Source organism: Eublepharis macularius, chromosome 4 (assembly GCF_028583425.1).
Source record: "Eublepharis macularius isolate TG4126 chromosome 4, MPM_Emac_v1.0, whole genome shotgun sequence".
NCBI lineage: Eukaryota > Metazoa > Chordata > Lepidosauria > Squamata > Eublepharidae > Eublepharis > Eublepharis macularius.
The window spans coordinates 56,799,292-56,825,715 of record NC_072793.1 but is presented as its reverse complement, the minus strand read 5'-3'; the positions used below and the strand labels follow the sequence as shown (position 1 = coordinate 56,825,715).

At 38.2% G+C, this 26,424-nt stretch overlaps 1 protein-coding gene across 1 annotated transcript in view; it reads left to right on the top strand.

The window, feature by feature from the left end:
• The window catches only part of SLIT3 (slit guidance ligand 3), a 633,135-nt gene that overhangs the window by 350,462 nt on the left and 256,249 nt on the right, over positions 1 to 26,424 (top strand). Inside the window, exons 6-7 of the mRNA XM_054977013.1 lie at positions 1,074 to 1,145; positions 22,863 to 22,934. Coding sequence (XP_054832988.1) covers positions 1,074 to 1,145; positions 22,863 to 22,934 — 144 coding nt within the window. The remainder of the gene's footprint in view (positions 1 to 1,073; positions 1,146 to 22,862; positions 22,935 to 26,424) is intronic.

Here is a 26,424-nt window from a genome sequence, read left to right as displayed (position 1 = left end):
CAATAAACAAACAGGGTAAGATGATGTACATTCGTTTCCTTTGACCTCGAGCAGTGTGCAGTGGGGTCAGTGTAGTAATGTCTATATGAGTAGTGGGCTAATCTAGAAACAGGAACACACATGGCTGTATTAGAGCTAAATGTTGGCACAACCATTGTGACTGAGCATTATTTGAGACCATGAATGCTGCTCAGGGTTGGTCTGTGCTAATCTGTGGTGTGTCTGAGCCGGTAATTGTGGGAACACCTGGTCATATCCTGCAATGAGCCTTTTTCTTGTTTCCATTTCCTTATGATTTGGACATGCCTGCCTTGATGGTTTCAAGGTTAAAGATTCATCCTTAATGTCAATATTTTAACAAGAAATTTCATGATTAGATCTAGCTGTGGCTTTTTTTCTTGCTTGATGTCCTTGCTCTGATTCTGTGTTCAGTCAGAAGTGTTTCAATAGACAGGCCTACCAGATGGGACCAGTACAATGCAGAAAGCATTGAACCACCACAGACATTTGGTGCTTGGAATAATAAAAAGACTATAAAATTAGATTAGTTGAGTCTAATTTGGAATTGGTATATTCCCTGTGCACCCTTGACGCTTTTGGGCAGATAAAGCCTTGAGATTTAGTACTATCAGGACAGAGGACTACAACTTCCAGTAAAAGGGAAAAAAACAGCATTTCTGGGAGGTCACAGAGGGCAGCCTGGTGACCTCCAATGATTTACAGGCCTTTAGCTTAATGAAATTGTTTCAGTGACATGACGGTAAAAGCTCATAATGGATTGGATGCCCTAATGTAATGAAATTATTCCCTTCTGCCTTAGAGGGGGGGAAAAGCGCAATTAATATTTACTGAGACCTGACAGGCTTCAGTGTGCTGTAGTATGCAGCTCTTTCAGACAGTCAGTGAGAAGAGACAGAGCAGCGTGGCAGGCTACAAGCGAGCTTCCTCCTGGTGACAAGCAAAGACTGCAAGGGGGTGGAGGGACACCTTAGTGACAGGGGAGCTTAGAACATGGTGCTCCAAGGCAGCGTGGTTACCAGGCAAGCCTTCATACTTTTCCTTCCTTCCTGCAGGCAACTGGACAACAATCAGATCAGCTGCATTGAAGATGGAGCCTTTCGAGCCCTGCGTGACTTGGAGATTCTGTGAGTTCACTTTCTGGTTTCTTTTGTGTATCTGTGTTTGTGTGTGTGTCAATGTTTGTTTGGGGGTTACTCTCCCTGGGTGTGCTGCAGTTCTATTTTTTCCTCTCCCTTTTTGTTTTTTGTTTTCGTTTAGCTAAAGTGTGTAACCAGCCAAGAGAATTTTCACCATTAATGACTAGACATTACTGTTAATTAACCATGACAGGGGGCTCCGGTTCCTATGGTCCTAAGTAACACAGGGGGAAAAAAGCCACATTGGTTTTTGTATTGAACAGAGAGGATCTAATAGGCTCCCAAACACATATACTGTTTTGTATACATATAGCTAGTGATATAGAGTAGGGCTAACAGGTATGAGTGGCATAATATTTGGAAACAGTTTACAATTGCCTAGACAGGCAGGATAATTGTTAAACATACAGAAAGGGTTTTAGCATGATAGCTCAGTACAATGGGTAGGAGACAGTCCCATTATGAAGGCTCTTAATATAGCAGATCTTAGCATTATTACGATGTGAACTTCACACCTCTCATTTTAAGCCTCAGTTTAAGAAACAAGGATGTAATTCATAATTTATTCTGGAGCAAACCAAATTGTCAGTGCTCTGAATTATAAAGTGGGGCCACATTATCAATACTTATTCCATATAATAATTGAGAAGCACTAGAAAAGAGCGCATCATGTGCTAACAAATTTGTGTAGAGAGGCTGGTTTCAGCTATGTAAACAAATATGTTTTTATGCTTGCTTTTATCTAGTTAAAATAATGTTCTAGACAATTTCAGCATTACAATCTCTTAATTTTATTTACTTAATTAAAAGTTTTCAGCTGATATGAAGAAAACTTCAATGTTTGGGATATATTATTTTTTTCTTTCAAAATTCCCGCTTCATATCTGAAATCAGTGATTTTCCAAAAACGTATTAGGCACATCAAATACTCTGAAAAGTTCTTGTGTCTAGAACTGTCTTCAAGGTTGCACATGGTAAAGGCACTTTGGGCCTAAGGCCCACAATGGTTGTGTCAGATAGAGGCCAAGAAAGGAAAATTCTACATACCTTATATGTAAACTACGCAACGTGGAGCCTTGTGGGTCATGCATCAGAATTAATATCATCAGGAAGTGTTTGTGGTGTAATTGTGCACTTTCCTATATCCAAAGCCCTTTCTGTTTCCTTTCTTAATTTTATCACTGTATATGAACTCGATTTCGTTCTTCAGATGTAAATTTAAGCATGTTATTCTTCACATCCGGTTTAGGTGCTAGAGCAGTGAAAATATATTGCTACTTACTAAAAATAATAAATGTATCATTTTAAGTTATTATTAGAAATTGAAAAGTAAAGCTACTGGTTGGTAGTTTTTAAAATGGCGTTTGAAAAATAATACAGCTTTGGTTTAGTTGCCAGTTTAGAAAATAAATAACACACTTTGTATTTTTCACATTTGTTTGTGCTGTCGACGTAAACATGCTTTTACCAATAATATCTAGTTCAGAAGTTTTGCTGGTAGTTACCAGAAGTAGTATTTTTATTTTCACAAAACAAGTTGAATGGCAAAATAAATTGTATTTCCTGTGACATCTTACTTGAAGTCTTTAGATTATCCAGCAAGTTTTCCTTTAAATGCTCCTAAACTTTCCTAGTACTTGAAAACTTGTCATATGCATCTTATGTTCTTCGAAGGAAGTAAAAACTACTTGATAACTTCATTCTTAATTTTGTGTCATAAATTTAACACTTTTCAGAGTTTTTTTCAATATTGCGCAGTATAATTTTTACTTAGATTTTCCTGGCGCACTTTTAAAACACTGGATGAAACCATACAGAATGGGTTTAAATGCACTTGGGATGTCACATATTCATCTTGAAAGCTGGGAGAAATTAAAAAATAATGAAACTGGAAAACGAATGTTGACAAAAGAACTTGGAGGCACACAAACTATAAGTGCTTCAAATATCATCCCTACTCCATTTTATATGATCACACTCTCACTTCTAGTTAATTTTACAAAAAAGAGGTTGTATTTCAGCATTAACTGTAGCACAATAAGATAGGGCAGATACCCGTCTTCCACTGGAAAAATTCCAAGTGGCATCAAACATAATGCTGAATTAAAATTGTTCACAGAAAATATATACAATAGTGAAGTTCTTAATCTGAATTATGAATTCACTTCATGAGTACTGATAATTACATACAAAGACTTCATAATGTTTTTGCCATAACAATATTAACTATACACTCTCTGCTCTTTTTTATTTAATTAAGCCTTTACATTCCATCTTCTCCCCCCACCCAAAAAAGGGGGCCCCAACACAGGAGGGGACCAGTGCAGCAGTTACTGTAATCATAAAACTGCAATCACATTGTGGAAATTACTCTAATTATAGAATCTTTGGAGGGCTTCCAACCTTCAGGGTCTTTTTGGAGGGCCAAGGGGCTGTCACTGGAAAAGAGGTGCTAAGAAATCCTACTCATATATGGTACTTTGGATCTCGGCCCAAGTCCAGTTTTAGAGTGAGGAGATGTCTGTCTTACAGTACTTGTTCCCTTCTTTATTGAGCATCACTGGAAATGTTAATCTGTCTTAAAAGTAATTGTTTTGCAATCATAATTCTTCAATCTTTTATTTATGAGTTTAACAAACCAATGAACAAATAGCGTAATCATAAAGGAGAATTGGTAGTATTCTATATGTTGTCTTCAGCAGAATCAAAACTTATGGAATAAGATAGAGAACTGTGTTTGTCACAATTCTTCAAGGCCAGATATTTCCTCTGTAAAGTTTGCTTAAAACATTTCCTTTTGGAAGTGAGGAGTGGCTGACATTTGTATAGATCCTTTCTTTTCTTAGAATAAAGGCAATGCCCATTTTTGATGCACATACATGATTCAATCAGTAGAGTGAATCTTGTAGTTTGTGTACTAGTATCTTCATTTATGGTTGCAATGATTTAGATAGTCTGATATTTTGGCTTTAAAGCAATACAACAGTCAGGACCCAAAAGTGCCACTGGTATCACAGAAATACATAGCAGAAAGTTTCCATGCACTGTCTGGGATATATATGTAGGAAAGATTATGTAGAAAACCAGTAGGGCTGCCAGTCCCCCGGTGGGGGCGGAGAATCCCCTGCTCCCGGCCTGTGCCCCCCGCTTCCACTCATCTGGCCAGCAGGGGGAAAAGGCCCCAGGGAACGGGTCTAGGGGGCAAGAAACCTCCCAGGTCAGCACATAGCAAGTGCATTTCCCACAGGTGCAATGATATCATTTCCAGAAATGACATCATTGCACCTGGTGGCGGGCATGCTCCTGCATTTCTTAGGAGCCAAAACATCCAGGTAAGTGCCAGGCCTCCTCCTCCCTCTGGGAGGGTAAAGGGACCAGGTAACCCTAAAAACCAGGCAGCTGGTTGCATGTGCAAACTTGGCCAGTGCTGTCAAATGGAATTAGAAAATGAGGCAGGTAACAGTTTGAAATGATCATTTAACAATAACATCATATAAACAGGAGTTTTGTGGCACCTTAATGGCTAACAAGTTTATATTCTATCAACAACTTCTGTTATCTAGAGTTCACTTTGTCAGATGTTTGTTACTTCTTAAGAAATTCCTCACTTTTTGAAACCTTGGCACTTAGTGTTAAGGACAGCGCTGGAGTTAAATTCTTTCATTTATTCACCTCTTCCTTTGTTGATATCTATTTATACCTAATTAGATATGGTGTTTAAAACCATAACATAATTCATGTTACTTCTTAATGAATTAAGTGGCAAAATAACATAATCTGCTCTATTTTGCTACAAATTACAATTAATTTAGGCAATTAGAATTAAATGTGAATTCTGTGAGTTGCATCATCACTGTCACAATATAAGCAGAATATTTAATAAACAACTTTCCTCTGTAAGTTGTTTTGCAGCTTTATGGAGGAAAGTTCTTTATCAAATAAATACAGTATTTACAGTATAGTTTTTGTTAAATACTAGGGAAGGCAAAGTCTGCCAAGAAAACGTCATAATGCGACGTCCCCCTATGGGTCAGTAATGACTCGGTGCTTGCACAGGGGACTACCTTTACCTTTACCTTTTGTTAAATAATACAGTAGTTTTTGTAGTCAATTTAAATATAAAGGAAATGTTGGGAGAAAATGGTAAAATGGTAAATTTATATTTAAGCTCATAATTTTCACAGCACTTCTATATGCTATTATTGCTATTCTTACTATTGAAGAGCATAGAGAGTTTTGACACTATGAAGGGTGAAAATATAAAACAGAAATCCTGTAGTGGTTACAGATATGGTTGGTCAACTATCTGAATCATTTTTAAAAGATACAGTAGGAGGAATATGGAAAAAGAGGGTTCTCTTTTTTTAGTTTTGAATTTGTCATGTCCTCTGTCAACAGAGGAGCGTCCTTACCTGCCTTTGACAGATTATTGTAGGCTAATGTGTAGAGAGATTTCTAGGGAGATGGCCAGTTCCTCCTTTTTCTACCTCACCAGCTATCTGGAAGAATTCCAGCAGAAAGCAGTATCAAAACATCCAGTAATTTCCCTTATCAGTGCCTGTCTTATTGTAGATCACTGTAGTAAAGAAGCAGTGTGCTGGAAAAGCCTAGCCTTAGCAGTTTCAATTTCCTTTTTTTGTATCAGATTAGACATATGAGAAGCCACGGTGAGGTCTTTTAAACCTGTGCTATTCAAGACCTCATTTCAGAAGAAACAAGCCATCTAATGTGCTCTGAATAAACGTTAAAACTTAATGTGAGGATCTATCCACCTCATCATGCCTGTCCCCACACAGGAAGCCAACAACACTGCCCTGGAGTTAGAAAGGAATGGAATTTAATAGTGTTTAGCAAGATACATTTTTCTCATGGCATATGGAGATACTTGAGACAATCTCCTTTCTGTTACATATGCTAGAAATATGAGAGCAAAAACAACAGTGGCCAGATGGCATCAAGGTGACAGGTTTTATATCATCTGCTAGCAGACAGAAAATAAGACATTGGAGACTAGATTTAGTAGGCTGAATTTACTCCCCATGCTCCCCTCCCCCGCTTTAGATCCTTATATAAAAGTAATATGCTTCAGGGAATGGTTTGAGATATCTACGCATGTACCTTGATTAGTACTTTGTTAATGCAGTAATATGTTATGTGTCGTTCCAAATTATGTGGATGAGCAATTTTGTAAAATTCATAATCCAATATCAGAAATACTAGCACATATGTGTATTACAGTGCATCCTCTTAGTAATGGTGACCCATCAGTGCAGAGTTCCACTTCCACGTTACAAATAATTGTCTTTGTTTCTCCCTCTATATTTTCAAAGAGCATATGAACACGTTTTTGCATTGCTTTTAAAAGCACTTCCATCTTTCTATGGTATATACTTGCTGTCCTCCGCAACCATTTTTAATACTTTCTACCATTTTTTAAAAGATATTTCATTGTTTTGAATTTACCATGTGACTATTTTTAAAGTGCCCTAACACCAATTTTTCCCAGTGCTATGGAAGTGAAATTATTAACAATATTAGCACTATTATACGATGTTCATGGTGTGCAGATCTGTAGGGCATTTTTCTCCTTTCCTTAATCTACCATCATAAATCATGTGAAAACAGTGCCAATATTATATTGTGACATGGTGGTGTTTGTGATTCCGTTAGCCATTTATTTTGTAGTTACAGTGTCTTGAATACTGTAATTTTCATACATGTCATTAAGCTCTGACCTGCATCAGACTATACATTGTACAAGTGGCTATCTAAAGTTAATTCAAAGCAATTGTTAAGCAACCTATAGTAGCTAGAATTTTAATTTCAGACATTTTATGAGGCAGAAATATCTTTGAAGGAAGTTATTTTTTGTTTTGTTTTGGGAGGGGGGTTACAATTGGCCGGCCAAAATCAACTGCCTACAGGGCCTCCTTCCCTCAGGCTACAGGTAGCTCTCATGGCATATTTCTTATCTTAAAATGCAGTGTGCTTTTGATGCCAGATTAATTCCATGTTCTTTTTTAGCACTGCATTTTATTATTTGTAGACAGCATCTTTATAAAAGATTCCACCTCTTTATGAGCACCTCCAGAAAAAATGCTCCCTGAGTAAAAACAATGTAATTTTGATGTTAGGCATAACGCCTCATAGCATTCATAGTTGTAAGATGATAATTTGGCTTCTGGATGGTGTGTGATGCAATGAGATTCCATACTCCATCATAGGAAAAGCCCAGCCCTCACAACTTATGGAGAAAACAAGACTTTCTCCATATTTGAAAATCGATCAGGTGCTGGATGTGGGTATATTTCTGGAAAAGACTACTGATGCCAAAATGGTTGTGTATCTTACTCATTGTCTTATCATCCTGATTATTTTGTAGAATGCTTTTCTTCTGCTTGTATTATGCTCGTTTGAAGAACTTTCTAAAGCTCTTTTTAATTATGGTATCCTATGACTATTCGATCAAATCGATACAGCCACTGAACTTTTAGGCTACAGAATCCATCTACTTGTTACATGCATACTTAATTTTTTAAGAGTTCCCCTGTTAGAAGCTGCTACAACCCTACTATTCCTTCATCTCCATCAGGTGTAAAAACCATGTTGGGGATTTGGCTGGAAAGCTGTTTAAAGGGAAATTGCTGCTCGTGCATGTATTGGCCTCTGGGTTTCCTTTGAAATTATATCATGCCAGATCCAATTAACACTTTTTGAAATGGGGGAACAGAGTTACAGAGTCAGAGTTTATCTGTAAATGTTTTGTATGTGTTCCTATAGGTTTGAATCATAGATGTGGGTTTCCAGTGAATGGGTGAAATGTACTTAAATGTATTTGGAATAGATGACTTCTGTGCAAATGATGTTTTGTACAGGGTCTTTAATTCCATACATCACCCAGTTCTTCTACATCCATATGTATATACATTGTTCCCACTCAATATCCTTGTTAAAAAATCAAGTAATATAGATAAATAACAATAGTTGAGTTCTTCTTGTATCCCAGTAATATACTTTATATTCCTAAGGTAGTCATAATAATTTTCCAAAAATTGACTTGTTCTAGAAGAATTAATGCGTATTTCAGATAGATTATATTGTAGTCTATGTGCCCCCGAAGAAAAAATAGCATTCTGGACCATTATTTTATTTTTTATGAAGTATATACTCATAAGTATATATCTTTATTAAGTGTAGCCATTCCTATGTTGTATGATCTGTTTGATTTCTCCATTGATGGAAGCATGTGAGAGCTAAATAAATATAGCATGTAGCTTGGATTTAGTGTATAGATAAGGCTGTTCCAGAAGACCTTTACTATCATGGCAGAGATTGGCAGTACTGGAAGCATTTCTGCATTCTAGTTTTCTGGAATCTGCATGGTGACACTCACCAGAATTGCCTCTCATATTTTCTGGTAAAGTACTTGAGTTAATCAGTTTTAGATTTGTGTTTGGCCATGCAGTAGTCCATGAAGTGCCGCAATGCGGACTCTATGACACCATCTTTGAAGACCACTCAGCTTCTCCCAAACCAGAATGAGGTTGCCTGCCTGTGGGGCGGGGTTAGTAGACAGGAGCTTATTTTATCTCTTCGCTACTGCAGAAGTTGCCTATTTGCTGCTGCGTATAATTCAGGTGGGTCTGTGTTATCTTAGAGCCATCTCTTGCCACATCTCCTGCAATGGCATTTGAAACTCAGGTGAGACACTTATCTCATGAGTTTAGATTTGAACTTATGGGACATGATCTCCTTAGTTGAATGGTATCCTGTTGTGCATGTGGGCAAATACTAAAATCAGAGAAATAATTCTCACAAAGTTAATGACAAAATCTTTTTTTCCATGTGGAGGAAACAATACCTCCTGATTGACTTAAATTTATTAATGCTTTTTCTGAATCTTTTGTTTATGTGTGGACTTAAGTGGATCATGGTGAGTATTTAGTTTCTATATTAAAGTTTTTTGTCTTTTCAGTTATTCATTATATAGTGCTAAATATGTAGAACCAATATTATCATAGAAGAACTTGAAGAAGCCTCTGTCACAGGGAAAGCGGAAGCTTACATGAACTAAACTGATGAACAGAAACTAAAATTTTGGAAATTAAGTGTATTTTGGATCTTAAATAGATTTTTTTCCCTTTGTGGATATAAGGAAGACAATTTCTGGAGACAGGGGGAAGCCCCCCAAAGTTGAATGCCATGGATGGGTTGACTAAATTCAGGTCATGTTCCTTGACATGTTGCTATCAATTACCTTGATTTGTTACAAAAAATTCTTTGGTACTTTGCTCTGGTAGCATGCAGCAATTTCCTATTCATATTTGCAGAAACAGAATAATAATTGCTAAAAAGTAAAACTTTTTATAGTATTGTGAACAGCTGTGATATAATGTCAAACGTGATGACCAAAGGCAATGTTTACTTTAGGTCTGTGATATAAAAGTTGATATTCACCGAGTTGGGTAAGTGTATTGTGAGTGGGTCTTCTAGGATCCAGTTCCAAGCTATTGATGTTGTTTGGGGTTTTTTCCCGATTGAAAGTACTACATCCTCTTTTATTTCATTATACTGTTCAAATAAATGTGCCTTATTTGAGCCACATTCTTGCATCTCCAAACTCTAGGATAATTTCCAAACATTAAGCCTTGTTTTATTTTCCTTCCTTTTTTGCTGAAAAAATTATTAAATTAAGCAACACTTTGTGAAGTAAACTGTATGTCCAACATACCTGGTCCTGAAGATGGAAATATTTTTTTTTTCCATTGACCAAGGGAATTCTGAACAGATCTTGTTATCATTTCTCCTTAAACCTCTTGATCAAAAATGGTAGTCATAACTGGGAGGAATTAAAGTATAGTAGAGTATTAACTTGGTTCTGATGTGTTCGAAAAGTAATGTAGAACTTCATAGTTTGCTCTTAAGTGCCCCTAGTGGTCATAGAGAAAGTACAGAGACAACATCAGCTTTTGTGCCGCAATGCGACACTTAGCTGAAGGACAACTACTGGATCAGTGCCAGCACTGAAGGAAGAGGGATACTTTCCCAGATATGGTCATAAGAAGTCTACAAACCACACTTACCATATAAAAAGGCAATCTTTTTTATGTAGATTGATCATTTTGTAGAGGTGAATCCAGTAAGTTTCATTGACTGGTATGTGTCTTTGCCTATTTGTCCATTTAGCAATTTAAAAGAGAATCTGAATATAAATTTCAGTTTTATAGTCAGTTTGCCGATTAGGTATCTTGATATAATATACATAAGGATAAATTTCAAAATAAATTTTTCACATTTATTATTTAATTTTTACTTTTAGGAAAAGCAAGAAGTAAGTGTGTTTTGTTAGCCTTCTATGGCAGGGATAATAGTCTAATTAACACTCAAGAAATTAGTTTTTCTTACCTGAAAAAATGTGAGAGTGTGAGTGGAATTTAGGAGTGGCACTATTATAATATTTTACAGCTAATCCTAAATATTTATTTTGAAGTATTAAAAGGAGCTTAAGGAGCTCAGGTTCATTGTATGTTATATATTTCATATATTTATGAATTTACTAGATTTTAAAGGTGATTACGGTAAAATGTAAAATATACAAAAACAACTTTGTTGCCTACAAAGAAACGTATTTTCATAGCGGCAACATAACTAGCATTAATGTATGCAGATAAACTGAATTAAAATTAAATGTTGAAGCACCACTGAACCTGCATTGGCAGTTGATGTCCAGATTTAAAGGTTGAATACATATATTGTTAGGATTTTGTCATGTGCACATTAAAATGAATGTAGCCTTTCCCCATTAATTTAACAGTTAAAATGAACTGGAAGTAGATATATTGGCTCCCTCAAATCTCTTTGAGAGAAACGTGTATAGAATATTTACCAAATCTAGAGACAGAGTTTTTATCACAAAATGTTTAGTCTTTAAAAACCTCCTGGGAAATCGCCATTGGTTAATATTTTGACATCAGCACTTTGGGCTGTTGAAAAGGATGCAAGCTTCTGGATTTCATAAAGGAAAAGCAAGAGGTACAGTCCAAACAATAAAAAAATTGAATTTCCCTAAATTTAAATTGTGAAGTGTAATTATGTTGTTCCACTGTAGTACTAGATATGAAAATTGTTGATTAGAGACCTTGCGTTAGATCAAAATCACTGCTAGCAGACTGAAGCTGCCATAGCCTCCCACTCCTGCTGCAGCCCACTGCAGCACCTGAAATTTTGTTTGAGGGTGATGGTCAAAGGAGCTGGAAACAGCTGGGGAGACAAAATGGGGATCTGCAATGTGAAGGGGAATTAGCAAAAATCACACTTCCCGCTCTGCTTTCAGAAATGCTGTTCCCTTGGCTGAACTTTTCATTAATGTGTTCTTGTTAATGAAAAATCTAAACCTTGTATAGTAGTGCTTGACACTATGATGTGGTCTGTGAGTCTCACAACAAGTCCTAAGCAGTGTTACACCCATTAACTACAATGGACTTGGAAGACAGTATAACTCTTCTTAGGAGTGCACTGTAAATTGCTTAAAATATGCCGAAATAAATTAATTGGCGCGTGTGTGTGTGTGTGTGTGCGTGTGCGCGCGCGCGCGCGCTTCTATTTTCTCGGAATAAGGACAATGAATGGTTAAACCTTGAACAGTTCATCACCAATAACTAGTAAGTAGGCTAACAAACAAAAGCACATTAACATTCTTTTTTCATTCTTATTAAAATATTGCAGGTGCTTTGTGGTTTCTGCAGACCCAGTGATTAAATCCTTAAACCTACAGTGATTATCAAACATACGCAGATTTAGACCAAATAGAAAACCTTTTATGAAATAGTTGGGTAGTCATTGGCAGGAATGGTATGTTCATTCTTGGTAGCCCCATTTAAAGAAACAGCAGAAAAGTTCAACAAGGAAAGCTTGAGACCAGATGTACTTATTATGGGATAGCTATTCCAGAAGCCAAATTGTAATTTATGAAATATATAAAATGTGTACTGTGAACTGCAAAAATGGTTGAGTGGGTATTTTTCAGTTTAGGCTTTGTTTGCATATCCGAATTACTGGTCCTTTTGAAATGATGGTTACAGCCAGTTTTGACAAGAGGATTCTTCAAATTTCAGTTTGTTTACAGGTTACTTCTATTCCTGAGTGATTCTGTGCTATTATTATATTTATGTTTTTATTGATTTCGTTTATTTTTGCTGTAAACCACTGAGAGCAATTGATATCAAAAGGATTGCATTTTAAAAATAAAATTTGTCATTGTTTTTGGAGACATAAGAATTAAATTGCACACACATACACTGACATCTAGTTTTTCAGAACTCATGAGGGAATAGAGGTGACCTTTTACTAACTGCAATTCACCATGGTAAGCACGCTGGCAAATTTTAATAGCTGACAAGTGTGATATTAAGGGATGTATCAAAGAAAAATTGTAACACTATAAAGATTTAGTTATCTACTCTTTTGTTCTAGTAGTAGTCTATAAATATGTCTAGTATCAAAGAATTAACTCAGTATTAATCTTGTATAAAGAAGTTTGAAGAATAAGTATTTTCATATTGATCCCAGACTCTTTCCTGAATAGAGATATTAATGAAGCCATTCAATAGCAGTTCTGAGGTATTTCACATACACTATATTCCACTGAACATTTGACAAAATAAAAATGTACATATTCTGCCCTCCTGTTCATCCAGTTGTATGCAAGTATAATGTGGTTTAAAGTAGGTCCTACAAGGAAAAAGAGTTTACAAGTGTCTAATAGAAAAAGAAAATAATAAACTATCAGTTTCTCCTGTTGCCAAGATGATATTTTTTACATCTCTAAAACTGCTTGCATGAGTCATTCACAAAATCAGGGATGGTGAAAAGATTTCACCCTTTCATTCTGCTCCATACTCTTATCTGCCCTGTACAAATTATGGTAACAAAATTGGTTAGGAAATATATCTTGGATGTTCTTAATGTCATTTCTATTGCACTTGAAGGATCAAAAAATGTTGTAATACCAAGAAGCAATAGCAATTTGAGGTGAAGGCTAAGGAAATGTCAGCTTTGAACTTTTTTTGACTAAAAGGAGCATGTCTGTTTGCACTTCCCAAAAAACCTCCCTCTGCACTTAAAGCTATAGAAATCTTCCAGAACAAGATAGTTTGTGTAAAAGTTTGTAATCTCAGTAGCACTGTGTTCAAGTAAGGATATTAACAGCTGATAGATGGGTGTACCGGATGAATAGATAACAGCCCCATTGGCTGAACACCTGTATAAGTCAAAGAATGTATGAGATGATCTTACTATGTTTCAGTCATTAATGGATTAACGGAGTTATTATAAATATGTGGAGCAAATTCAGCATTTTGCATGTGATTTTTGTCACCACTAGCCGCTGCTGGTTAGTTCTTGAGAATACCAGCCCTGACTAGTGAAAAGTTGTTCATGATATTCTTCTTATGATTTGTACTACAGTCCTAGATCCAACTTGAGAAGGAGCTCGCTTTCCATTTCTCTTTAGTCAAACTCAAGGCTTTTGAGATGTATCTTTAACTGTGCTATCAATATCTACCAAAATAATTAATAATAAAAATTAACACTGGCCATCTGGATTAAGACTTTCCCTCAGTAACAGTAATTAAATGTCTAATCTACCTGAGCCATATTTCTTGACACTGATTGCCTTAACAGTCAGATCCTCTGTGTTCAGAACAACCATTGAAGTCTTTGGGTGACAACCCCCGCCCCCGCCCGGTATGCTAATATTCACTTTCTCCTGATTGGATATTGCTATGGCTCTGTACAATGCCAGAGGATTGGTACATCACTTGAAGAAAGGCAGGACAGCCAACTGTCAGTCATACTCCCTATCATACAAAAGACTCACTGATCCCCAAAGTACCTTCTGGACTCTCAGAGATCCTTGGACCTCAGTATGAGAAACCCTGGTTTAATTTTTTTACTGAACATCATCAGAAAATAGCATTGCCAGACTATGTTGTGTACTGTTTTCAGGTTGCACCTCTCAGCACACAAATTTCAAAACACTGCTTTAGTGTATTTTCATCTCCATAAGTTTCAGGTCAGGAGGCTTTGATTCGTATGCTTTAAATTGGCTACATATCCTGCAAGTGTGCACAAATAATGTATAATAACCCAGAGGTAAGAGTCCAGAATAATAGCCTCATGTGATCTAAAATGTAGGATGCTTCCCCTGCATACCTGAATGGAGCTCTTAGTTCCTTGTTCTACTTCTCCCTTTTTCAGTTGTTACCTGGAGTTTCTGGTTTCTGTTTTTGTAAGTAATTGTTTCTCCCAGCCACAGAATTTGCAGTCTTTTGTTTGTTTTTGGAATTTTATTGGCAATTAAATATAGTAACAAAAATGCCTTCTGTATAAAAATATGTGTGTTAAATTTCCAACCCAACAACGAACAGTTCACCAATTAACTATACAATTATATATTTATTTATAGTTCACGTTTCTCACTGAAACTCAAGGCAGATTGCACAGTGTAGGTCAATACAATCAATGGCAGACACATTCAATAGAAAATTCAATAGGGTAAGAATTACAGAAATTTGAAAACAAGCAAAAATCTGATACAAAGCTGAAAACAAAACATAAGCAAGTTGATATGACATATTACACATACTGCAGAACATACTTAGGAGCATACTTACAACAGTACTATTGTCTACAGTCACTATCCCATTCCAGTGTATCACTCTGAACCATTTCCTCACAGTGTTTCCTTACAGTCTTATTACCTGTATAAATGAATCCTTCTGAGTAATTCAGTTTTTTATATTTTGTGGAAAGCCAGGAGAGTGTTAGCTTTCCGGATCTCTCCAGCAGTTCATTCCATAAGGTAGGGACCGCCACAGAGAAAGCATGTGTGTGGGCAGCTGTTGATTTTACCCATGTGCAGGGTAGCACCTGCAGAAGGCCCTGTTCAGAGTAGCACTGCTGCTGTGGCATGGCATAGGAAGAAAGCCGGTCCTCTAGATATAAAGGAATGAGGGAATTAAACCTGGTAACCAATGGGAAGCCAGTAGAATGACTGCAGAATGCAAGTAATATGCATGCTTTGCCTAGCTTCAGATAATAATTGGGCTATGGTGTTCTGCACTGACTGGGGTCTTCAGGTTGATTTCAAGGGAAGACCTATGTAGACTACATTACAGTAGTCTAGTCTTAATGTTACCATGGTGTGGATCCATGTGACAAGATTGGCTGTATCAAGGTAGGGGGCAATCTTCCAAGCTAGCTTGAGTTTGAAGAAGGCATTTTTTGCAGCTTCATTAATTTGCTTCTCTAGCAGCAGTCTGCAAGGGTCAAGTGAACCCTATCAAAAATTAGAACTGAATCACAACGTCCTTCAGTATCTCCATCTCCCCAACCAGCTTCTCCTCTGTCTTGTATGGGTTCCGTTTCAATTTGTTTGCTTTCAGCCATTTCACTACAGCAGTCAGGCAGTGCCTTAAGGCCTCTACTTCATCACCAGGGGATTTGGATAGCAAGATATAGAGCTGAGTATCATCTGCATATTGATGACATCTATTTCTAAAGCTATAAATAATTTCTCCTAAAGGCTTTACAGAGTGGTTGAATAACATGGGAGATAAGTTTGCACCTCCTGGAAAACACTACATACTGAATATAGCTGGTCTACAATATTTTATCTATTCATTCATTCATTCATTCATTCATTCATTCATTCATTCATTCATTCAAAATTTCTATTCCACCCTCCCTGTGGGCAGGCTTAGGGCAGATAACATATTAAAATAAAATAAAAATTCACCTACATTAAAACATCATTATAACAGCAGTGTATTTCTATTAATACACATTTAAAACAGGATGGTAGACAGCCTTCACAAGGAGGGTTAAGATTTTATACACCCCTTTTTTCAGGCCGGCGGAGGCCCAGCCTCAGCCATATGCCTGGCGGAACAACTCTGTCTTGCAGGCCCAGCAGAAAGATAGTAGGTCCTGCTAGGCCCTGATCTCGGCAGACAGAGCGTTCCACCAGATGGGAGCCAGGACCGAAAAGGCCCTGGCTCGAGTCAAGGCTAGGTGGGCCTCTTTGGGGCCAGGGGCCACCAACAGCTGTTTGTCCCCTGATCGGAGTGTCCTCCAGGGAATATATGGGGAGAGGTCCCATAGATATGCTGGACCCAGTCCGCACAGGGCCTTATAGGTCAATACCAGAACCTTAAATCTGATCTGGTACTCCACTGGCAACCAATGCAGCTGGCATAAGATCGATGTTATATGTGCCTTATTTGGCACTCTCGTAATAACACGTGCAGCTGCATTTTGTGCCAGCTGTAATCTCCGGGTCAGGCTCAAGGGCAGCCCTGCGTAGAGCAAGTTACAGTAATCTAGCATAGAGATGACTGTTGCCTGGATCACTGTAGTTAAGTCATGGGTTGACAAGTAATAGCAACACTGAGTCCATTCCATGAGGAATTATTTAAACCAGTCCAAGGCATAACTCCTGATACCTACTTCTGCCTCCAAACACCTCAACAGGATGACATGGTCTCCTGTATCAAAGGGAGCAGACAGATTCAGGAGGAGTGACAAAAATTGGCCTCTTTGAGTGGCCAAGGGAAGATACCTTGAATTAGTGTCTGATTTATACAAAAGCTCATTTATGTGGTCCTTTCATGTTTTTCGCAACCAAAATGGGCAAGGGATCCAATGCACAAGTAGTGACCTTCACAAATGCCAGGAACTTGTCAATATCCATCACTGTAATTGGGTCAAAATGGTCCATAAGTGGATCAAGCAGAATATTAAGCAGTGGCATTTCTTCCACCTCACCTATATTACAGCTGGCATCCAATTGAGAGAGTATTTGAGTTATTTTGTCAACAAAGAACTTTGCAAAGGTATCACAGATTATTATCCATTCTTGATCCAGTAAAGGTTCAGATTTAGGAGTCAGAAGGTGTTGAGATACCTTACACAACTGAGGTGATGCAGTGATTGCAGAGAAGTTTCATGTGTGTTTGTGCATCTTTTATTTTTTTTTAAAACCAAGTCTGTGAAATTCAGTGTTCAAAACTATTCAACCAGACACATGACCCAGCAGGGCTTTTATTTCCTTGAATTTGTAGTAACCTTTTCATTCCTCATTGCAAAATGTGTTTGTAACTTGTGGGAATCAATAAAGCCATGTGCAAATCAGCACAAGGTCAAAGGAGGTGATGGAAAAATTAGAATTGGCTTGGTATTTACAAGATTCTTAGAGGTATCTCAGAAAAATATTGCTTTGCAACTCATAATGTTATCTGTGTTTCATATTGCATTACTGTTTTCAACTGTTCTTTAAACAAAAATGCTGTCCAAGTCCTGAGTGCAAGTCACAGCAGAGACAGAGCTATGCAAAAGCCCCAAAAGCTCCAGTAGTTGTGTGGCCTTTGAAGTAGCTGTCCATGGAGCACCCACCAAGGAAGCTCCTAAACTTTGGGGATGAGTGAACTGTACAATCCCAAAGCTTGTCTAATGAAGCTCAAAGAAGCTACCCAACCCAAATGAGCTACAGGTTAAGTAGATATGTGTTCAGGTCTGGCATGGTGGAACCATAGGTGCATAACATAAGCTATCTCCAGCAGGAAAGCTGAGCTATCAGTTGAAGAAACACCAAAATATGTCCTGTTCAAGGTCAGGGGAATGCAGTTCATGGGAGCAAGAAATGGCTAGCTACAAAAATTCATCACTTGAGTTGGGAAGCAGACAACTTATTGCAACAAATACTAAGACCCAACTGATTTCTTTTGTCCTTTTTTGCTGGTTACTTCACCTTTGCTTCAGAATGCTTAATCTTAAAGGAATAAATCCCTAGCTTGCAGGCTGGCACTCTCCTGGCTTACAGTCTCACTGACATCTTTCAAGGAGCTCTTTCGGGTTGTATTGTTTCACCTCTTGAGCAAAGACCAGGATGTTCAGAGGTTTGGAGGTGTAGCCCTTCAGTGGGATCAGCTACAGTAAATATAGTCTCCTTGAGGCCAGGCTGAATCCACTGTGGCTCAAGAGACCCTCTAGTGATGGATTTGGGCTTAGTGACAGTGTCGGGACCCAGGACCACTACAACTTGCACTGTCGGTCCTTTGCTTGACAATGCAGCTTGGAAAGGGGATTATGACAAGTGTCTGTTTTAATGCCTTGATTGGTTTTGTTTTATTGTTTCATTGTGAGCTTCCTTGAGCAGTCCTGAAGAGGCAGCATACAAATTTCATAAATAAATAAATTCATAAATGAGTTCATAAATAAATTCATAAATGATAAAAACCCTCTGTAAACCTTCCTAGTTCTCATGGATAAAGATAAAGCTCTGCTGAGTTGTGATTAACAGTGATCCCTCCCCACAAATAACAATGAAAGCCATCACCTTTGTGCTCTGCTGGTCTTACAGACATGTCTTACTGCCTGCTGTAGGAACTGATTGGAAGATTAGGTGCCCTTTGCCTGACCTGTCAAAGATCTACTTATGTTCTGATGCATTAGCCGAACTTGGCCTGCCTGATGGTATTAGAAAGGCTCCCACTCAGCTGGCTCAGTGCAAATTATGCATACTGAATTATTCAGGAGGGCTGTATGCATAGTACTGTAAGGAAATGTTTCAGAAAAATGCTTCGATAAAAGGTTAGGGACTTTAGATTATACTACTGAGTACTGTCTGTTGCTGTAAGAATGTTTCTACTAAATAATGTCACGTTTATTAGTTTATGCTTAGTTTTAGCTTGCTATCAGACTTCTGCTTGTTGTCAAATTTTCTGCTATCTAAACCCTATTGCATTGTTTATTGGATGTCCCAGCCATACATCGTATTGACTTACACTACGTAATCCGCCTTGAGTCTCAGTGAGAAAGGCAGACTATAAATAATGTCAATAAATAAACAAATAAATAAAATACATGCTAAAAGTATTTATTATTTACAAATCAAATTTACACAAGATTTCTGCTTTTCTCCTTCCCTCCAAAATTAATTTTCTACATAAATCTCTCAAAAATTGCTTTTCAGTTAATTGATCACTCACATATTAATTTCTCTCACAGGACCCTTTTCTTTCTCCAAATGAACAAAAATGCCAGCTCCCCTTTTCCTTCCCTCACTCAGTGTTTGGGGTTTGTGCATAAGTCTGTGGAGGGAAGGAGAATCTATAGAAATGGTAACCCTCAAACGCTTGCCTTAACAGTGAAAACAATCAGTCCAGTGTACTTTCCATCAGAATTGCCCACTTATTCCACGAAAGAGGTAGGATTCAGACAAAGCAAGGTATACAGTATTAAAATAATAATAATAGGCAGATGCTTTCCAGTCACCCTTGATGGTTCAGGGTATAGTGAGAATAGAAGCAAGAGTCACAAATATATTCATTTTTGAGAATTTAGCATTGTCATAATATCCTGTGACATTTCTGAAATAAATTTAGCTATCTTAAAACTTCATAGTATTGAGAGGAGGAAAAAAATGCTACTTCCCCCATAATTCAATTAACACTTGGCAGTAAATGACTGAAGTCATGCAAAGCAGGGTTAGAGCCAGTCCTTGGAACACTGCAAACCATTGGTTTGCAGACTCATACATGATAGTGTTGCATTAGGTCAATTACATGGCATTGTGGATATGACACACACAGAACAATTTTGACAAAAAAGAGTACTGTGATGAAGCAGTCCTCTAATTGAAGGAGGCAGAAGGAAATGTTACACTCGTTAGTACTACAGCCATTGTTGCTGTTACTAATCAGCCATCCTCAAATGTCTGTGTCTTGTTTCCAGAATTACATGACACAAAGATATACTCAGGACATTTCTGCTCTGGATTAACTGCAACTCGAGAAAGAGGCACAGGGCGAGACAAAGAAGTTTCTTCAGAACCTATAGGAAGTTAGTTACCTGCTACAAAATGCAACTTGACATTGGCTTGAATTGACTCAAAATTCTTATAAAATAAAGCTAGTTAAGCTTAAATATAAGGATTAATCTTTAATACCAGAAGAAAAATGTTGGAAGCAGAAGCAAAGCAAGCACAAAAAATCCATTAAGCTTTAATTATTATCTTTTTGAGAAATGCAAGAACTATTGTAATTCTTTTACAAGCAAACTTGGTCACTATTGTATGGGTTGACAGTAATTTTATTGCCCAAATATCACAATTTTACATATACAAAAATTACTAAGAGAAGGCAAAAGTGCCTGGTCTGTGCAGTTTTTTCTAAAACTACATAGCTCCCAGCCTTATGTATGTCTTTACAGATTAAAATTGTGCTAATGGCTGTAGCAGAGCCAAATGCCATACAAAAGAAGCCTGGTGCTTATTATCCAGTGGTTTAAATGGCTAACAGCACCCTGGTAATTACGCTAGATACTCATTAGTGCTGAACAAGCACTAATCAAAAATTTAATCTACCATATCATTTGTCAATTTGATTAGTTGTTTGTGGTAATCAGCTTCAGAAATCAAATGTAACAGAAAATCAGAGTCTATATTGTATTTACCAATGAAAGTCTCTGTTCAACTCTGACCCAGTGCTTGTGAGGGGTTATGAAATACACATTCATTCAGAACTAGCATAATAAGGAAACATTATGCATATTTTATTGATACATACCTATTTCCCTTGAGAAGAGAGACTTTTGAAGTGCATCTTTCCTTCACAATATAAGAAAGCAAGCCTGTTTCTGTCATTGCATGGGACAATTATTTAACCACAGTTAAGGGACTTTTTTGTATAATAAAGTGATATGCCCACCAATTTATTGTAAACATATTTCACTCTCTAAAGATATTACTTATTAATATTGTCACCTATCACCTTGTTTAATGTAGGTATTTAAAATAACACACTTTTTATTGATGCCAGTGCTGTAAAATTTAACTCCAAGTCATTATTTTTCTCTCAGGCTAATTCCAGTGCTGGTAAAATGTTGTAAAGTCTTTTTTATTGGAATGTCATAAGATATTTTAAGTTGCGATAGTCACATTGTATGTAATTGCTTATGTTACTTAATCAAAGTAAGAGAAAACTGTGTGTTCCTTTTAACTATTTGCAGTGGGGAACAGAGATACCCTGCTTGTTTGTTCCCAAACATTTCTCACCAATTATTGGGAGTCAGACCTAGTCTACATATGCAGTAAACCCAGAAGTGTTGGGATGGACTATTCCACTTTAGGCTGACTGCTGGTGGATGCTTCTTAAAAAGCTGCCCCACATGAAAAATTCCCTTTAAAGAAACAGCACATCTGGGGGTAAGATACTAGTGCAGCTTATATGCTGTTTTTCTATTTTCAGGAAATATATACGCACTACATGTATTTAGGATTAATGAAATGTAGCTGGTAGACTAGGGGACCGGGTTTCAGACACCTTTTCTGCGATGAAACTCACTGGATGACCTTGGGATAACTTTTGACAGCCTACCCTACCATACAATGCTGTTGCAAGGATAAAATAGAAGGGAAGATAGAGCTCCTAAGAAGAGTGGGGTAAACATGATGTGATCGATTACAGCTTTGGGCTTTCAAAATTAGCAGTTGTATAGTCAAGATAAGACTGTGTGCTCCTTTTATCTATTACCAGTGGGGAAAAGATGCCTTGCCTGTTTGTTCCAAAACATTTCTCATCAATTATTGGGACCAATACTAGACTATTGCAACTTGTATGCCCTCAGTTTTGGTGGCATATTTGGGAAAAAATAGGCTTGCATTGGAGTAAATACTTGGTGATAATGCAAGTGATCCACTACCATTTTTAGGTTGGCAAAAAAAAGTTTAGTTTGTGGTAACCTGGAAGATTGAAAACAGTATTTATTAAAATGAGATAGCTGTTAACTGTTTACTTGTTCTGATTCCTAGAGAAATGTATGCTAATGTAAAACTGGGTTTGTCGACAAAGTGTTTTAATGTGGTGAAGCATACTGAAGAGATATTAAAGTACTGAAGTAATGTGTATGAAAGTACATAGACTTCTACATTTGTTTCTAGCAGCAAAAGTGTTTGCTACACTGGTAGAAAAAATACTGCAATTAGAGTTTGTATGGTTGAGTGAATCCTTTGCATTTTAAAAACATAATTTGGAGATTATTTGAATTCAACAGTTACAGTGAAAAGGAATCCATATGCAGGAATTAGTGTTGGTAACACCATCTGATTCTTTAAATCCTTTAAAATCAACAGTGAATCTTATGTACAGATAATATTGCTGTTAGGGTTGCCAGCTCCAGGTTGGGAAATTCTTGGAGTTTGGGGGTGGGGGGGTGGAGCTTTTCTAGAGTGAGTTTCGAGAAAGGGAGGGACCTCAGCAGGGTATAATGCCGTATAGTCCACTTTGTAAAGCAACCATTTCTCCATCTTAAGGACAAAGAATCCTGTGAAAACGTGCATGGATTTCAATGAGGTGGAAAGAAGCTAACGGTTGGCTGAATTTGTTTGATATACTGTGTACACTGTATATTGAATTGCGAAGCCATAAATTTTAGTCTAAATTAATATTTGAATAAATTAGGAATTACTATTCTCAGTTACTAGTTTTATTTCTGTGTTTATTTATTAACTGTCATAATATAGATGCCTTTTAAAACTACATTCCAGATTGTGTTGCATTTGGACGCAATTGTAGTATGGTTCTGGAAAAAGTACTGTTAATGTAATAGAAATCTCAATTTGTGTTTCTTTTCCTCTTTTTTAAATAGTACTCTCAACAACAACAACATTACTCGCATCCCTCTGACCAGCTTCAACCATATGCCAAAGATCAGGACCTTGTAAGTACTCCATTTTGAACCTCTCAACAGCTTGAATCAAAAGATAATGTGTTGTTATATTTCAGTTATTTCTTATCTAGCAAATTTAAATAGTCTTAATAGAGTACCATACTCTTTGATCTGATTATGGGGTATGGGAACAGCCTCAGTTAAAAGCAGGGTGATGGGAATGAAAAACTCCTGGCGCTGCCAGATTTCACTCAGCATGTCTGGTTGCAAGAGATCTCTAGTTCCACAGATTATCTTTGGGCTAATTCACATGTTACAAAGTCCATGTGACAGAGGTGTGGTCACCATGAGGACTTTGGATCCAATATGTGCTTGGAGTTCCATGCTTGATTAGGCCCATGGCGCGCAGCGAGAAGGGGCTTAAGCCTCCCCTCAGTGCCATTTTCTGGACCTCAAATGATCCAGGGGAGCCACTGTTTGGCTTATTAAGGAAACATGTACCAATAGCCCACTTTTAAGTTTCCCAAAATACAAATAGTAGCTACCTGGGGGAAATGATGCAAATAGAGACTTAAGCTCCCTAAGCACTGCAGTTCCAGACAGAATCGGGTCCCTGTATGCCTGGGACTTCAGTTTGTTGCATAGTATTTTGAAAGTCTACATGCTGGATATGTGGACTTTGTAATGTGTGATTCACCTATGCAGCTCACTTAAGGTTGACAACTCTAGTTTGGGAAATTTCTGAAGTTTGGGGCAAAGTTTAAAGAGGAGAAGGGAGTTCAGTAGGGATGTGATTCTATGGAACACCTTTGGAAGTTTCTGTTTTCTCAAGAGAACCTGAGTTTGGAGATTTGTTGTAGTTTTGGGAGAACTCCAGACCCCACCTTGAGGTTGGTAACCCTAGAAAACACACAGTTATTGGTAGATTTTTGTTTAAAGGAATCAGAAATGGGACAGTCAGACTGAAAGGAAGCTTGCTTAATCCAGGATTTCAACTGTGTAGTTTAATAATACCTGTAATAATAGCAGCACTTTGTTATTTCCATATTGTGGAATGTGCGTTGGTTGAGGCTGAGAGAATTGAAATAGGAACTTCATGACTTACAACTCCTACTCCATATAGACGACTGAGGTATTGGTGAAACACGCCTAGTTCTGAGGCCTTGGAAACTTGCGCAAAAGTAACCCTGGGTAAAGTAGTGATGGAGTCTTATCACAGAGGAATCACATATGTGGGCCGCTATCCTTCTTTTTCCCTAACCTATGTTACATATGTGGTGGGGATGCTACAGAATAATAGACTATGACATGACAGTTTTTTAAAAAATAAAAAGTAATGTAACTATTAACAAATAATTATTTAAAAATCAACATAAGAAGAGCCATGCTTATTCAGACAAGTGTTCCATCTAGTCCAGAATCCTGTATTTCACAGTGACAACAGTCAGTTGTCCTGGAGGGCCTACAAACTGGCCATAAAGGCCATGGCTTTCCCCTTAATGTTGTCTGCTAGTGCTAGTATTCAGAGGTTTGCTGCCTGTGAATACGGAGGTTCCCTTTAGTCATTATGGCAAGTAGCCAATGATGGACCTATCCGCTAGGGATCTGTCTAACCATCACTGCATCTGCTGCCAGTAAATTCCACAAATGAATTAATCTTTGAGGAAAGTAATATTTCCTTTTGTCTGTCCTAAATCTTTTGCCCATCAATTTTATTGAGAGCCCCTTAGTTCTAGCATATAAGTCTATCATCATCATCATTATCAATCATCATCATCATTATATTTCGCCGGGCCTGTAAGACAGAGTTATTCTGCCAGGCATATGGCTGACGCTAGGTGGTGCCCCCCCCCCGTGGAGGGGGGGGTTAAACCATCGCCCCTATGCGAACACAGGTGCATGTATGAACCGCTGTGCAGTATGAACCGTAACATTTAATGCTTTTAAATGTTTTTAAATGTATTATTTAATGCTTTTAAATGTTTTAATGGTGGGTGATGTTTGTATTTTGTTATCCGCCCTGAGCCTGCGAAAGCGGGGAGGGCGGAATATAAATATAATAAATTAAATTAAATTAAATGTATTACTATATTGTATATTTACGGTACTGTATTATAAATATTGTATATTTATTGACATTTGATTTTATATATGTTTATTTTCTATATCTTTGTATGTGATTTATTGTTGTTGTAACTAGACATGGGCACGATCCAAAAATTAATCCCGATTTAGCTGATCGTGATTCCGTGGCAGCGCTGAACCCAGGTACTCGAACCTCACCGATCAAGTCCCGTTTCCGATACAGAATCAGGAATCGGGAATCGGGAGGGTGCCCCACCACCAACACTCCCCCAGACCAGAGTGACCAGGCACTAGAGTGTGTAATACTGTGTGAGCCCTCAGCCAAGGAGGTGCCCACTGAGCTTGGCCCCAGAGTTAGACGGCAGCCCTGGAAGCAGAGAGAGAGAATAGGAATAGAGCCCAACCCCAGCTGCAACACTCCCCCCCAGACCTGAGCCCTCAGCCAAGGTGCCCACCGAGTTTGGCCCCAGAGCTAGGCGGCAGCCCTGGAACCAGAGGAGATAGCTCCCTATTCCCTAATTCCCTATCCGCTGAAGCCCAAAGCTGAAGCCCCCCCTCTCTTGCGCTTTCTCTCTCCAAAAGCGGCAAGCGAGAGCTCGCCTCTGTCCCACTCCACCCGCGAGCGGAAAGTGAAACTTTGTTGCGCAGCACATGGCTATTTATAAAGCCTGGGTCTGCTACGCAGGAGGGCTGTGTTTGGCTGTAAGAGCTGCCTCTCAGGCTTTGCAGGGATGAGATTCGAGTGCCCATGGCTACAGAAGAACACCCCCTTCCCCCGCCCTCCTCTCTCTTCTCCCAAATAGACAAGACGGGGTGCGCGCTTTTCTGGCTGCTCCGTGGTTGGAAGGAAGCCCTGCTGATCAAGGAAAGCTGGGCTTCCATTCGCGTTTCCAGGGCGACAGAAGGAGGGCAAACAGCTCCGGCATTCCCCAGGCTCCGTTTCCACGGGGCTCAGTTCCCTCGGGAATAGATGGCTGGCGCCAGACTGTCTGCAGACTGCAATCCCGAACATAAACCGATCGATCCGATCGAGACCTGATAGAGCGCCCCACCCGAGCGCTGAACCGGGAGCCGTGGACAGAACCGATCAGCCCGGTCCCGATGGCGCAAACGCCAAAATCGGGGCAATTTTCAGACCGTAATTCCGATCGTGCCCATGTCTAGTTGTAACCCACCATGAGCCTGTTTGCAGGGAGGGCTAAAAATTGAATAAACTATTATGTGACACGAAAAATATCTCTCTATCCACTTTTGTTGCCCCATGAATAATTTATAAGTCTCTATGATGGCCCCCTTAGCCTTCTTTTTTCCAAACTGAAAATTCCCAAACACACTAGCCTTTCCTCACAAGAAATGCTCCATTCCCTTAAACATGGTTATACTTTTAATTTTATTGTCACTTCATTTATACTCCACCTTTCTTCCCAATGGCTTACATCATTCTGTTCTCCTCCAT